At 45.7% G+C, this 16406-nt stretch overlaps 1 protein-coding gene across 1 annotated transcript; it reads left to right on the top strand.

Moving 5' to 3' along the window:
- Nucleotides 1-663: 663 nt before the first annotated feature.
- Nucleotides 664-14572, top strand: m1ap (meiosis 1 associated protein; the record flags this gene model as incomplete). The annotated part of the gene is made up of 4 exons (XM_084190037.1): nt 664-918; nt 1428-1619; nt 13064-13181; nt 14544-14572. 4 exons carry the CDS (start codon nt 664-666, stop codon nt 14570-14572), a joined length of 594 nt encoding a protein of 197 aa, XP_084046163.1.
- Between the last annotated feature and the right edge of the window lie 1834 nt (nt 14573-16406).

The following is a 16406-nucleotide window of genomic DNA, read 5'->3' as shown; positions in this document are numbered from 1 at the left end:
AAGGGATTTCTCAGCCTCTTGTGATAACCATCTGATGATGCCAGCTCTCCTTCCTTACTTTTCCCTCCTTTTCTCCCTCTCTTTCTTCCTCTTTTCCGACCCAGTGTTATTCATTTGTTCAGGTGTGTGTGTGTGTGTGTGAGGACTTGACTCACTGTTATTTCATCATCACTTTGACTAAGCATTATCTGTGTGCCTGACTGACGGATCGACTGACTGTTGAAAACTCCCTAAATGTCTCGATTACCTCATTTGCCCTCCTGTGTCCTCCTGTTCTTGCTCAGTCAAACGACTAACCCTATTTACTCTAGTGTGATGAAGACAGACAGGGGGTAATTAATGTTGTCTTAGTGGTGGGGTTCCCCATTCATAATGACATGGGTGAGATAGGCTACTCTCATTAACAGACTGGGGTTCTCTGGCTAGAGGGGCTTTCCCCCCGGGCTCACCAAACGGTAACATCCTTTTCATGTTGAATGACTGCTCTCTTTCAGATTTATACCAAAACAAGTGGTGGGGCAGCCGTTTCACTGAAAAACAAATCCCAGACTGTAGCTTTAAACAACAAATGATTTAATGTCTGTTTACCATCTTCCTTCCTCTTTCTTTATCAGTGTGTTTCCTTTACTATTGTTTTGTTTAGATCCTGATTCTGTCGTTGCCATGGATGCACGGAACCGCTCTGGCCCCCCCTCCTCCTCCTTCCAGGTGTGCCGCCCCTCATCGTTCTCACGGCAACCGGCCCGTGTTCTGATCGTGGACGCGTCGCCGCCCTGGTGGTCAGAGACCAGTGCTACGCTGTGTGAGGCTCTGGATGACTTCCTGACTCTGGCCTGTAGTCTGGAAGGACCCTGTAGACTGCCCCTGTTTAGCCTTTACACTCTGAGCAGACAGCATGAATGTCTGCTGCCCTTCGTGGTAAGAGGGAAGGAGGGAGAGAGAGAGAAGTGTGTTGTGTTATCTCCTCTCTCTCTCCTCTCTCTCTTTTCTCTCTCTCTCTCTCTCTCTCTCTCTCTCTCTCTCTCTCTCTCTCTCTCTCTCTCTCTCTCTCATCTCTCTCTCTCTCTCTCTCTCTCTTATTTATCTCTCTCTCTCTCTCTCTCTCTCTCTCTCTCTCTCTCTCTCTCTCTCTCTCTCTCTTATTTATATATATATCTCTCTCTCTCTCTCTCTCTTATTTATCTCTCTCTCTCTCTCTCTCTCTCTCTCTCTCTCTCTCTCGATCTCTCTTATTTATATATCTCTCTCTCTCTCTCTCTCTCTCTCTCTTTCTCTCTCTTTACTGAAAAGATGCATGCCTGGTGACTTATGGATGAGTCAGAATAATGGCATTGTAACGAATAAATAAATAATTGCGCTCTCTCTCTATTCCCCCACATTCTCTCTCTCCCCGTCCCTCCATCCCTGTCCCTCTCCCCCCACTCCAGCAGGTGAGGGGTAACCTGGCCCGCCTGCGTTCCTGTGTGGAGGAGCTGAGGTCTATACCCGTAGAGGGGTGCGTCCGCTCATCCAGAGGGGAACTGCTCAAACAGGCTGTACTGGACAGCCTACAGCAGTTTAAACAGTATACAAGACACGCTACCACTCCAAACCAGGCCAACAACAATGGATCTGTCGAGGTGAGTACCAAAGATGAGATCAAATCAAATTTTATTTGCCACATGCGCCGAATACAACAGGTGTAGACATTACAGTGAAATGCTTACTTACAAGCCCATAACCAACAATGCAGTTTAACAAAAAATTTAAAAAAGCAAATAATTAAAGAGCAGCAGTAAAATAAAATAAGAGTAGGGAGGCTATATACAGGGGGTACCGGTACAGAGTCAATGTGCGGTGGCACCGGTTAGTCGAGGTAATTGAGGTAATATGTACATGTAGGTAGAGTTAAAGTGACTATGCATAAATAATTAACAGAGTAGCAGCAGCGTAAAAGAGGGGGATGGGGTGGGGTGGGGTGGGGGCAATGCAAATAGTCTGGGTAGCCATGATTAGCTGTTCAGGAGTCTTGATTGGTTGAATCAGGTGTGTTAGGGCTGGGCTAGAACAAAAACATGCACACCCTATTGGACCAGGTTTGGACCAGGTTCACCACGCTGATGTGTTACAGCCGATTTCATTTAGGCTATTGCTTGAAACTGGATCCTCCTATTAGTTGTTGGGTGGCTCCAGGTGGCTAGGTGACCTGTTTATGGCAGTGTCAGGTCATTTTCTGGATAAAAAAGATGCTTAGGTGGTGGGCGTGGCAGTCAGCGCGGCTGAACTTTAGAGAACATTTTAGAGTCCCCCATCTTGGCAGTGTAGAGATTTTTTTGTTGTTGCATTTTTAAGCCAATTTCCTGCAATTCTACACATTTCTCCATGAAGCTGAGAGAATTTTCAGTTTTAAAGCTAATTTCCTGCAATTCTATGGATTTTACCAATGGTGTAAGGTTCTGTATTTATTTTCTTAGTCAACCTTGTGTTCTTGAACGTAGCCCTGTTTCTTTGTGTTCTTGAACGTAGCCCTGTCTTTCATTTTTGTTCATTGATTTCACCTGTGTTAGTTACTCACCTGGTCTCATTATCTCCTTATTTAGTTGTTCATTCTGTTTGTGCCTTGTGAGGTGTTGTTCGTTTTGACTCTACTAAGCCTTTTTCTAGCTTGTTTGTGAGAACCAGTTATAGCCTTCAGTCCTAGTTTTTGATTCTGCTGCCTGTTTGCCTACCTGTGTATGACCATTGCCAGCCTGTGACCACGATTCCTGCCTTTTGCGAAGGAGAAATAAACACCAGCCGCGCTCTGTGCGTGAATCTACACCTTTCTCTCCCTGAGTATTCGTTACACATGGCTAATGCTGTGTTCTTTTGCTCAAACATAACAACAAAATCAATACAGCTAAATTCATTGTTTTGGGAATTTTCATTTCTCTGCATATCTAGCTTTTATTTTAATGATTGTTAGTTCTCAAAGATTATATTAATAAAAAAAGATATAGCTCCATTATCTTTTCTACATACTTTATATCTGGTTTTAGTCGTTGAAGTTTGAGTGTTTTTCCATAAGAATATATATATATATATTTTTTTTTTTGAAACTGTTTGGACTTAAGCGTCCCGACAAAACGCTTAGGCTTCCCGCCCCCGAAGGATTTCAATGGCAGAAAAATCCCTGAGTGTTATTGAATGCATTAGGACAACTAAATGGTTACCCTACGTGTACGATACACAGAGATGGCTTTAGGTTTTTGAGCATTTCTCAAATTGTAGAAGCTCTGGTCAGAGCCATTAGCGAGCTTGCTTCCTTGCTGATATGAATACACCCATTAGAACACAGACACTAAACACAAGCCCATTAAAACACAGAACACCATTAGAGAACACAGACACTAAACACATGGCCCTCTCTTCCATCTTAGCTCTGAAACAGACCTCCTATTATGGCTGTGTCCCAAATGGAACCCTATATAGGCCTACAGTATATCCCTCATAGGGCTATGGTCAAAAGTAGTGAACTATAGAGGGAATATGGTGTCATTTGTGATGCGTTCTCTACCAGCACTAATATCCTTCTATACAGGAAGAGAAGAGACAGGAGAAAACATGTTTGGGCATACCAAATGGCACCCTAAAGGGTTCTGGTCAAATGTAGTGCACTATGTAGGGATAAGGTTGACATTGACTAAAATACAGTAGAATAGAATACAGTATTTACAGTTTAAGTCGGTTGTTTACATACACTTAGGTTGGAGTCATTAAAACTCGTTTTTCAACCACTCCACAAATTTCTTGTTAACAAACTATAGTTTTGGCAAGTTGGTTAGACATTTACATTTACATTTTAGTCATTTAGCAGACGCTCTTATCCAGAGCGACTTACAGGAGCAATTAGGGTAAAGTGCCTTGCTCAAGGGCACATTTACGTCATTTAGCAGACGCTCTTATCCAGAGCGACTCACCAATTGGTGCTTTCACCCTATAGCCAGTGGGATAATCACTTTACAATTTTGGGGGGGGGGGGGGGGGGGGGGGGTAGAAGGATTACTTTATCCTATCCCAGGTATTCCTTAAAGAGGTGGGGTTTCAAATGTCTCCGGAAGGTGGTGAGTGACTCCGCTGTCCTGGCGTCGTGAGGGAGCTTGTTCCACCATTGGGGTGCCAGAGCAGCGAACAGTTTTGACTGGGCTGAGCGGGAACTATGCTTCCGCAGAGGAAGGGGAGCCAGCAGGCCAGAGGTGGATGAACGCAATGCCCTCGTTTGGGTGTAGGGACTGATCAGAGCCCGAAGGTACAGAGGTGCCGTTCCCCTCACTGCTCCATAGGCAAGCACCATGGTCTTGTAGCGGATGCGAGCTTCAACTGGAAGCCAGTGGAGTGTGCGGAGGAGGGGGGTGACGTGAGAGAACTTGGGAAGGTTGAACACCAGACGGGCTGCGGCATTCTGGATGAGTTGTAGGGGTTTAATGGCACAGGCAGGGAGGCCAGCCAACAGCGAGTTGCAGTAGTCCAGACGGGAGATGACAAGTGCCTGGATTAGGACCTGTGCCGCTTCCTGTGTAAGGCAGGGTCGTACTCTCCGAATGTTGTAGAGCATGAACCTGCAGGAGCGGGTCACCGCCTTGATGTTGGCGGAGAACGACAGGGTGTTGTCCAGGGTCACGCCTAGGCTCTTCGCACTCTGGGAGGAGGACACAGCGGAGTTGTCAACCGTGATGGCGAGATCATGGAACGGGCAGTCCTTCCCTGGGAGGAAGAGCAGCTCCGTCTTGCCAGGGTTCAGCTTGAGGTGGTGATCCGTCATCCATACTGATATGTCTGCCAGACATGCAGAGATGCGATTCGCCACCTGGTTATCAGAAGGGGGAAAGGAGAAGATTAGTTGTGTATCGTCAGCGTAGCAATGATAGGAGAGGCCATGTGAGGATATGACAGAGCCAAGTGACTTGGTGTATAGGGAGAAAAGGAGAGGGCCTAGAACTGAGCCCTGGGGGACACCAGTGGTGAGAGCACGTGGTGCGGAGACAGCTTCTCGCCACGCCACTTGGTAGGAGCGACCGGTCAGGTAGGACGCAATCCAGGAGTGAGCCGCGCCGGAGATGCCCAGCTCGGAGAGGGTGGAGAGGAGGATCTGATGGTTCACAGTATCAAAGGCAGCAGACAGGTCTAGAAGGACAAGAGCAGAGGAGAGAGAGTTAGCTTTAGCAGTGCGGAGAGCCTCCGTGACACAGAGAAGAGCAGTCTCAGTTGAATGACCAGTCCTGAAACCTGACTGGTTTGGATCAAGAAGGTCATTCTGAGAGAGATAGCAAGAGAGTTGGCTAAAGACGGCACGCTCAATAGTTTTGGAAAGAAAAGAAAGAAGGGATACTGGTCTGTAGTTGTTGACATCAGTGGGATCGAGTGTTGGTTTCTTGAGAAGGGGAGCAACTCTCGCTCTCTTGAAGACGGAAGGGACATGGCCAGCGGTCAAGGATGAGTTGATCAGCGAGGTGAGGTAGGGGAGAAGGTCACCGGAGATGGTCTAGAGAAGAGAGGAGGGGATGGGGTCAAGCGGGCAGGTTGTTGGGCGGCCTGCAGTCACAAGTCGCAGGATTTTATCTGGAGAGAGAGGGGAGAAAGAAGTCAAAGCATAGGGTAGGGCAGTGTGAGTAGGACCAGCAGTGTCATTAGACTTAACAAACGAGGATCGAATGTCGTCAACCTTCTTTTCAAAGTGGTTGACGAAGTCATCCACAGAGAGAGAGGAGGGGGGGGCGGGGGGGGAGGATTCAGGAGGGAGGAAAATGTGGCAAAGAGCTTCCTAGGGTTAGAGGCAGATGCTTGGAATTTAGAGTGGTAGAAAGTGGCCTTAGCAGCAGAAACAGATGAAGAAAATGTAGAGAGGAGGGAGTGAAAAGATGCCAGGTCGGCAGGGAGTTTAGTTTTCTTCCATTTCCGCTCCGCTGCCCGGAGCTCTGTTCTGTGAGCTCGCAATGAGTCATCAAGCCACGGAGCTGGAGGGGAGGACCGAGCCGGCCGGGAGGATAGGGGACACAGAGAGTCAAAGGATGCAGAAAGGGAGGAGAGGAGGGTTGAGGAGGCAGAATCAGGAGATTGGAGGGAGAAGGATTGAGCAGAGGGAAGAGATGATAGGATGGAAGAGGAGAGAGTAGTGGGAGAGAGAGAGCGAAGGTTGCGGCGGCGCATTACCATCTGTGTAGGGGCAGAGTGAGTAGTGTGGGAGGAGAGCGAGAGAGAAAAGGAAACAAAGTAGTGGTCGGAGACATGGAGGGGAGTTGCAGTGAGATTAGTAGAAGAGCAGCATCTAGTAAAGATGAGGTCAAGCGTATTGCCTGCCTTGTGAGTAGGGGGGGACGGTGAGAGGGTGAGGTCAAAAGAGGAGAGAAGTGGAAAGAAGGAGGCAGAGAGAAATGAGTCAAATGTGGACATAGGGAGGTTGAAATCCCCCAAAACTGTGAGGGGTGAGCCATCCTCAGGAAAGGAACTTATCAAGGCGTCAAGCTCATTGATGAACTCTCCAAGGGAACCTGGAGGGCGATAGATGACAAGGATATTAAGCTTAAATGTGCATGACACAAGTCATTTTTCCAACAGTGGTTTACAGACAGATTATTTCACTTATAATTCACTGTATCACAATTCCAGTGGGTCAAAAGTTTACAGTGGGCACAACAAGTATTTGATACACTGACGATTTTGCAGGTTTTCCTACATACAAAGCATGTAGAGGTCTGTAATTTTTATCATAGGTACACTTCAACTGTGAGAGACGGAATCTAAAACAAAAATCCAGAAAATCACATTGTATGATTTTTAAGTAATTAATTTGCATTGCACAACTTGCCTCTTTGCTTGACATCATGGGAAAATCAAAATAAATCAGCCAAGGCCTCAGAAAAGAAATTGTAGACCTCCACAAGTCTGGTTCATCCTTGGGAGCAATTTCCAAACTCCTGAAGGTACCATGTTCATCTGTACAAACAATAGTACGCAAGTATAAATAGCATGGGACCACGCAGCCGTCATACCACTCAGGAAGGAGACGTGTTCTGTCTACTACAGATGAACGTACTTTGGTGCGAAAAGTGCAAATCAATCCCAGAACAACAGCAAAGGACCTTGTGAAGATGCTGGAGGAAACAGGTACAAAAGTATCTATATCCACAGTAAAACGAGTCCTATATCGACATAACCTGAAAGGCCGCTCAACAAGGAAGAAGCAACTGCTCCAAAACTGCCATAAAAAAGCCAGACTACGGTTTGCAACTGCACATGGGGACAAAGATCGTACTTTTTGGAGAAATGTCCTCTGGTCTGATGAAACAAAAATAGAACTGTTTGGCCATAATGACCATCGTTATGTTTGGAGGAAAAAGGGGAAGGCTTGCAAGCCGAAGAATACCATCCCAACCGTGAAGCACGGGGTTGGCAGCATCATGCTGTGGGGGTCCTTTGCTGCAGGAGGGACTGGTGCACTTCATTTTTTATACTGGCCCTCCGTGGGAATCGAACCCACATGCTCTACCAACTGAGCTACATCCCTGCCGGCCATTCCCTACCCTACCCTGGACGACGCTGGGCCAATTGTGCGCCGCCCCATGGGTCTACCGGTCGCGGCCGGCTACAACAGAGCCTGGATACTAATTGAGTGTATGTAAACTTCTGACCCACTGGGAATGTGATGAAAGAAATAACATTCTTAAAATAAAGTGGTGATCCTAACTGACCTAAGACGGTGAACTTTTACTAGGATTAAATGTCAGGAATTGTGAAAAACTGAGTTTAAATGTATTTGGCTAAGGTGTATGTAAACTTCCGACTTCAACTGTACATGTAATAGGATACATTATTATTTTCTGGCCCCAGTAATGTGATTTTGTGATTTTTTAACTTATTGCTGCTGTAAGATGTTACTCAGGGTTGAATTTAATTAATTTTCTGATCTGGTGTGTAAATGTGTCAGAAAGAGATTTTAGGACTGCGTGTCAGCAGAAAACCAGACATAAAGGTATAATCAGGAGTTTAATAATTGCTTTATGTTGTTTGTTCACAAAGTAGGCCTACTGATTGTGATCTTCCATCATAAAGTGACAGACTGGCTGTCTACAAGAAGAAGCTCTCCATTTCAGTGGAGGCTGCTGAGGGGAGAACGGCTCATAATAATGTCTGGAACGGAGCAAATGGAATGGCATCAAACCATGTTTGATATATTTGGTGCCATTCCACTGATTCCACTCCAGCCATTACAACGAGCCCGTCCTCCCCGATTAAGGTGCCCCCATCTCCTGTGCTCCATTTCTAAAAGCTAAAGGGGAAAGAAACAAGGGCTCCCTATGGGGCCCAGGTCAAAAGTAGTGCACTATATAGGGAATAGGGTGCCATTCTCTGGTCAAAAGTAGTGCACTATATAGGGAATAGGGTGCCATTTGGGACAGACGTAAGCTCTAATTTTTAAACCTCCTGGTGGTACATACAGTTCTTTCGGAAAGTATTCAGACCCCTTCCCTTTTTCCACATTTTGTTACGTTACAGCCTTATTCTAAAATGGATTAAATAAATACAAATCCTCATCAATCTACACACAATACACCGTAATGACAAAGCAAAAACAGGTTTTTAGAATTTTTTGCAAATGTATTAAAAATAAAAAATACCTTAGTTACATAAGTATTCAGACCCTTTGCTATGAGACTTGAAATTGAGCTCAGGTGCATCCTGTTTCCTTTAATCATCCTTGAGATGTTTCTACAACTTGATTGTAGTCCACCTGTGGTAAATTCAATTGATTGGACATGATTTGGAAAAGGCACACACCTGTCTATGTAAGGTCCCACAGTTGACAGTGCATGTCAGAGCAAACTGAGTAATCGGGGGAGAAGGGCCTTGGTCAGGGAGGTGACCAAGAACCCGATGGTCACTCTTACAGAGCTCCAGAGTTCCTCTGTGGAGATGGGAGAACCTTCCAGAAGGACAACCATCTCTGCAGCACTCCACGGAAGCCACTCCTCAGTAAAAGGCACATGACAGCCCGATTGGAGTTTGTCAAAAGGCACCTAAAGGACTCTCAGACCATGAGAAACAAGATTCTCTGGTCTGATGAAACCAAGATTGAACTCTTTGGCCTGAATACCAAGCGTCACGTCTGGAGGAAACCTGGCACCATCTATACGGTGAAACATGGTGGTGGCAGCATCATGCTGGGGGATGTTTTTCAGCGGCAGGGACTGGGAGGCTAGTCAGGATCAAGGGAAAGATGAACACTGCAAAGTACAGAGAGACCCTTGATGAAAACCTGCTCCAAAGCGCTCAAGACCTCAGACTGGGGCGAAGGTTCACCTTCCAACAGGACAACGACCCTAGAGCCAGAGCCCGGACTTGAACCCAATCGAACATCTCTGGAGAGACCTGAAAATAGCTGTGCAGTGACGCTCCACATCCAACCTGACAGAGCTTGAGAGGGTCTTCAGAGAAGAATGGGAGAAACTCCTCAAATACAGGTGTGCCAAGCTTGTAGCGTCATACCCAAGAAGACTCGAGGCTGTTATCGCTGCCAAAGGTGCTTCAACAAAGTACTGATTAAAGGGTCTGAATACTTATGTAAATGTGATATTTCTGGGTTTTAAAAAAACCTGTTTTTGCTTTGTCATTATGGGGTATTGTGTGTAGATTGATGATGGAAAAAAAACAATTTAATCCATTTTAGATTAAGGCTGTAACGTAACAAAATGTGGAAAAAGTCAAGCGGTCTGAATTTTTCCCGAATGTTTCTTGTGTAGGCTGCTATCCTACTTGAAATAAAATCATGCGAGAGAAAAAAAAAATGGCCTCGCCGGCGACATGACTATGATACCAGGGAGAGGAAAGGTTGGCTGATTTCTGTTGCTTCTTCTGGGGATCTCCTCAGTGTATTGTAGAAAGGTGGTAGATTAGTCAGTCAGACAGACACACTCTCCATCAACCGACAGACGATGCAATAGCCATCGCACTGCGCACTGCCCTATCCAATCTGGACAAGAGGAATAACCACGTAAGAATGCTGTTCAACACCATAGTACCATATTATATTATTAATATTATTAATATTACCCTCCAAGCTCATCATTAAGCTCGGGGCCCTGGGTCTGAACTCCGCCCTGTGCAACTGGGTCCTGGACTTCCTGACGAGCCGCTCCCCAGGTGGTAAAGGTATGAAACAACACCTCCACTTCGCTGATCCAGAAGGCGAGGTCAGTACAAGTGCATCAAAGCTGGGACCGAGAGACCGAAAAACAGCTTCTATCTCAAGGCCATCAGACTGTTAAATAGCCATCACTAGCCGGCTACCACCCAGTTACTCAACCCTGCACCTTAGAGGCTGCTGCCCTATGTACATAGACTTGGAATCACTGGCCACTTTAATAATGGAACACTAGTCACTTTAATAATGTTTAAATACTGCTTTACTCATCTCATATGTACAGTTGAAGTCTCGGGGGGCCAGTATGAAAAATGTATGCACTCACTAACTGTAAGTCGCTCTAGATAAGAGTGTCTGCTAAATGACTAAAATGTAAAATGTACACCTTAGCCAAATACATTTAAACTTAGTTTTTCACAATTCCTGACATTTAATCCTCATAAAAATTCCCTGTCTTAGGTCAGTTAGGATCACCACTTTATTTTAAGAATGTTATTTCACATTCCCAGTGGGTCAGAAGTTTACATACACTCAATTAGTATCCAGGCTCTGTCGTAGCCGGCCGCGACCGCTAGACCCATGGGGCGGTGCACAATTGGCCCAGCGTCGTCCAGGGTAGGGTAGGGAATGGCCGGCAGGGATGTAGCTCAGTTGGTAGAGCATGGCGTTTGCAACGCCAGGGTTGTGGGTTCGATTCCCACGGAGGGCCAGTATAAAAAATTATGTATGCACTCACTAACTGTAAGTCGCTCTGGATAAGAGCGTCTGCTAAATGACTAAAATTGTAAAAAAAAAAAAAAAAATGTAGTATTTGGTAGCATTGCCTTTTAAATTGTTTCACTTGGGTAGCCTTCCACAAGCTTCCCACAATAAATTGGGTGAATTTTGGCCCATTCCTCTTGACAGAGCTGGTGTAACTGAGTCAGGTTTGTAGGCCTCCTTGCTCGCACACGCTTTTTCAGTTCTGCCCACACATTTCCTATAGGATTGAGGTCAGGGCTTTGTGATGGCCACTCCAATACCTTGACTTTGTTGTCCTTAAGCCATTTTGCCACAACTTTGGAAGTATGCTTGGGGTCATTGTCCATTTGGAAGACCCATTTGCGACCATGCTTTAACTTCCTGACTGATGTCTTGAGATGTTGCTTCAATATATCCACATAATTTTCCTTCCTCATGATGCCATCTATTTTGTGAAGTGCACCAGTCCCTCCTGCAGCAAAGCACCCCCACAGCATGATGCTGCCACCCCCGTGCTTCACGGTTGGGATGGTATTCTTCGGCTTGCAAGCCTTCCCCTTTTTCCTCCAAACATAACGATGGTCATTATGGCCAAACAGTTCTATTTTTGTTTCATCAGACCAGAGGACATTTCTCCAAAAAGTATGATCTTTGTCCCCATGTGCAGTTGCAAACCGTAGTCTGGCTTTTTTATGGCAGTTTTGGAGCAGTTGCTTCTTCCTTGCTGAGCGGCCTTTCAGGTTATGTCGATATAGGATTCGTTTTACTGTGGATATAGATACTTTTGTACCTGTTTCCTCCAGCATCTTCACAAGGTCCTTTGCTGTTGTTCTGGGATTGATTTGCACTTTCGCACCAAAGTACATTCATCTGTAGGAGACAGAACACGTCTCCTTCCTGAGTGGTATGACGGCTGCGTGGTCCCATGGTGTTTATACTTGCGTACTATTGTTTGTACAGATGAACGTGGTACCTTCAGGAGTTTGGAAATTGCTGCCAAGGATGAACCAGACTTGTGGAGGTCTACAATCTCTTTTCTGAGGCCTTGGCTGATTTATTTTGATTTTCCCATGATGTCAAGCAAAGAGGCACTGAGTTTGAAGGTATCAGAAGCTTCCAAAGCCATGACATCATTTTCTGGAATTTTCCAAGCTGTTTAAAGGCACAGTCAACTTAGTGTATGTAAACTTCTGACCCACTGGAATTGTGATACAGTGAATTATAAGTGAAATAATCTGTCTGTAAACAATTGTTGGAAAAATTACTTGTGTCATGCACAAAGTAGATGTCCTAACCGACTTGCCAAAACTATAGTTTGCTAACAAGAAATGTGTGGAGTGGTTGAAAAACAAGTTTTAATGACTCCAACCTAAGTGTATGTAAACTTCCGACTTCAACTGTAAATACTGTATTCTATTCTACTGTATTTTAGTCAATGCCACTCTGACATTGCTCGGCCTAATATTTATATATTTCTTAATTACATTATTTTACTTTTAGATTTTTGTGTATTGTTGTGAATGGTTAGATACTACTGCACTGTTGGAGCTAGGAACACAAGCATTTCGCTACACCCACAATAACATCTGCTGAACAATGTGTATGTGACCAATAAAATTTGATTTGATTGACTCATTGAATGGGTGACTTACACTGTGACATCAATAAGGGATCATAGCTTTCACATGGATAGTCGTTTTTTTTAAAACCTTTATTTAACTAGGCAAGTCAGTAAGGAAACAAATTCTTATTTACAATGACAGCCTACCCTGGCCAAACCCGGACGACGCTGGGCCAATTGTGCGCCGCCCAATCACGGCCGGTTGTGATACAGCCTGGAATCGAACCAGGGGGTCTGTAGTGACGCCTCAAGCACTGAGATGCAGTGCCTTAGACCGCTGCGCCAATCGGGAGCCCTATTGTCATGGTCCTCTGTAGCTCAATTGGTAGAGCATGGCGCTTGTAACGCCAGGGTAGTGGGTTCGATCCCCAGGACCACCCATATGTATGCACACATGACTGTAAGTCGCTTTGGATAAAAGCGTCTGCTAAATGGCATATTATTATTATTATTATGAAAGAGCAGGTGTTCATAATGTTTTGTACACTCAGTGGATTGATTGATTGATTGATGTATTGACTCATTGATCTCCTGTTGGCTTCCAGGTAACCGTGGTGACGAGCCAGCCAGGGCGTGGTGTGGTGAGGCAGTTAGAGGCGGGGTTAAAGGACACTGACCTGGTGTCTCTACGACGCCTACTAGTGGTCCACATCAGTACTGCCGGTAGGTCTCACTGTCTTTCTAGTGGGTGGGTGGGATGGGGTGGAGCTGGGGAGGGGTGGACGTGACGTGACGGGACGGGACGGACTTCTGGGCCACGTTCAGAAGCCAAACGTTGTTGAACATTTCAGATAGAAATACCATGAAGAGAGCCGACGTGATTCCTAATTCTACATGTCAGAGAAGTATTTTTGTTCTGCTAAGCGTATTTCTACCTGAACGTAACAACACGTTGTGTCCAGCTGAACATGCCTTGGGGTTGTGGAAGGGGGGAGGGGGAGGGGGGAGGGGGGAGGGGAAGGGGTTCAGCTGGTCCATAATTATTTGAACCAGTACCTTTTATAACTTCAACAATACCTCTGTACCATTGTTCTTGTGTGTATGTCTCTACCACTATTGTTATTTCTTATTGGTATTAATATAAGTAAGTAGCATTATACGAGCCTTGGCTTGTGTGAGCCAGAAGTAAATAAATAATAAATAGAACATATATAATAATTACTGCAGGGAGAGGAGAGACCGACTGCTGGGGGCAGGACACACCCTCACCTGAGACTGAAGGTAGGAATACACACACTGTAACGGTTTTGACTTGAGGTATTTATAGGGGTGCCAGGTAGGTTGTGCCTACCAGAGAAAGCATGGGTTTCTCCTTTTAGTTCGGGAGGGAATGAGTCCCATCTGGTCCGTCAAGTCACACCAATACAAAGGACTTATGTAAAAGTCAAGATGGAAATATACTTTTCATAAACCCCTTAAAACCTTGGAAAGAACTTCAAACAAGTGTATTCTTTTGCTTGGTTGTATTCACAACATAAATGATCACACCCACCCACACACAACAATATAACAAATCAATGCACTTATGTTCATTTAGAAATGTCCTGTACCTCGGGCATAAAAAGAGTCCAGCCCGGTAAATAAGTTCCGTGGCTCAAGTGCCCTTAGTCCCGCAACGCTTGTCCGTAGCATAAACCCAGTATATTCATACACTCAAAATAACACTTATTTTGTAACACAACTATAAAGCGTATCAAAGACGACCCAAAGAATAATACGTCCTCACAACTACATAAATCACAGTATACATCACCCCAAACAAATGAAATACCGTATACAAAAAGTTGTAGTCAGTCGGTCAGTCAGACAATCCGCCAACAGCCCTCCAGCGGAGGAAAGGCCACGAAAACCAACGGAGAGTTGTAGTCCACAGACGCACAGAGTGGATCCAATCCTGGGTAAACTCGCTTTAAGGCCACAAAACACACTGTAAGGCAACAAAACAAACGTAATCGCCAAGCTTCATGAACTGAAGGTAGTACACATCCTCATTCAGGTCTCAATCACCACTTTCCTTTTGCGCAGCTGATGCTGGCTATTTAATGGGGAATTAAAGGGGAAGCGCCCTATTAGAAGGAGAAGCCTTGAGACGGTTCAGAAATATTCAGGGCCGTCACACACCCCCTCCCCTGGAAAAAGCCGACCATTGCCCGGGAAGGCAGATCTTGGTCGGGGAAACCGAGAAAGGTCTCCTCATCACTTTCCTCTACAAAAATATTCATTACTTTTTGACGCTCACGCTCCTCAGCTGAGGGGTCACAGGCATTAAGCCGTGAGACTTCTGGGTCTGGGAATCCGAGAAAAGTCTCCTTACTTTCCTCTTCAAAGATCTCCAGGACCTTGCGGCGCTCAATCTCCTCCAATTCCTCAGCCGAGGGGTAACAGGCCTTAAGGCGTGAGACATGGACAACGCGCATATCTTCACCTGTGTCCTCTTTCACCACTCGGTAGTTCAAAGGGCCCACCTGCTCCACAATCCTATATGGTCCTTGCCATTTAGGAGCGAGCTTGGCCGAGAAGAATTGTTCAGCTTTCGAGTAAGGATGAGAGCGAAGCCACACCCGATCACGAAGCTGGAACTGCAGGTCTCGTCTGTTCTTATCATAATTTTTCTTCTGCTTGAGTCGAGCCTGGATCATGTTCCTTGAGACAAGAGCTCTCAAGTCGTGGAGATGGACTACCTGGTCATAGCAAGCCGCGTCTGGAGTAAGCTGCTGGGGCTGTAGCACCATATCCAAGGGTCCTCGGAGGAGACGACTTAGGTTCAGCTCTGCAGGTGTGACTCCAGTGGACTCTTGCACAGCAGAATTCAGGGCAAATCGAAACTCGTGAAGGTGCTTGTCCCAGTGTTTGTGCTGGGTCCCTACATAGGAAGCAACCATGGTCTTCAAGGTTCGATTTACTCTCTCAGTGAGGTTGGTCTGTGGGTGATAGGCTGTGGTCAACTTCTGTCTCAGGTTCCATCTTTGGCAGGTCTCTCCAAAGAGATCAGAGACAAATTGGGAACCTCGATCAGACAGAATGTAATCAGGCACTCCCCAGCGAGTCAGGATCTCTCTCGTAAGGATGGTAGAGACGGTCCTCGCTGTGGCCTGACGCAGGGCAAAGAGCTCAACCCACTTGGAATAGTAATCAACAAAAACAAGCATGTACACATTCTGATTGGAGCTTCTAGGAAATGGACCCATCAAATCCACTCCTAACATTTCCCAAGGTCGGGTAACCACAGTTTGCTGCAACTTGCCAGCAGGTTTTCTACCTTCTGGTTTGTACATTTGACAAACCTGACATTTTCGGATATGTGATTTCACATCCATGCTCAGATGTGGCCAGTACAGTAATGCTTGCAAACGTTTGTAGGTTTTGAACCTGCCCACATGACCAGCTAATGGGTCTTCATGGAAATGTTGAAGCAGTTGAAGGCGTAGAGTTTCAGGTATGTACATTTGGTAGAGTGTTCTGTGAGGTAATTGTACAACTCGGTAGACTTTGTCTTCAATGATGGTCAGCTTTGTGGTAGGGTTGACCATCTTTTCTTCATCTTCCAGGATAGTCTGGTACAAAGCCTGTACTTCGGGATCATCCTGTTGGGCTTTCCAAATGACCTCATCAGAGATGGGCAAGTCAGTTTTGGGTGAGTCTCGACTGCTAGACAGGACAGTAGCACATGTAAGATGAGGGCCACCATTACCACAAGCAGGAGCTCTGGATAAGGCATCTGGAACAGTGTTGTATTTTCCTTTCCTGTATTCTACGGCAAAGGTGAACTCTTGCAACCGTAGAGCCCATCTGATGAGCCTGGTGCTTGGTTTGTTGGTCTTGAACACCCACACAAGGGAGGAATGGTCAGTGACCACAGTGAAGTGTCTTCCCTCCAGGTAGTACCTC

Source organism: Coregonus lavaretus, assembly GCF_964263955.1.
Source record: "Coregonus lavaretus genome assembly, contig: HAP1_SCAFFOLD_741, whole genome shotgun sequence".
NCBI classification, from domain to species: domain Eukaryota; kingdom Metazoa; phylum Chordata; class Actinopteri; order Salmoniformes; family Salmonidae; genus Coregonus; species Coregonus lavaretus.
This window is presented reverse-complemented; position numbering and strand designations above follow the sequence as displayed.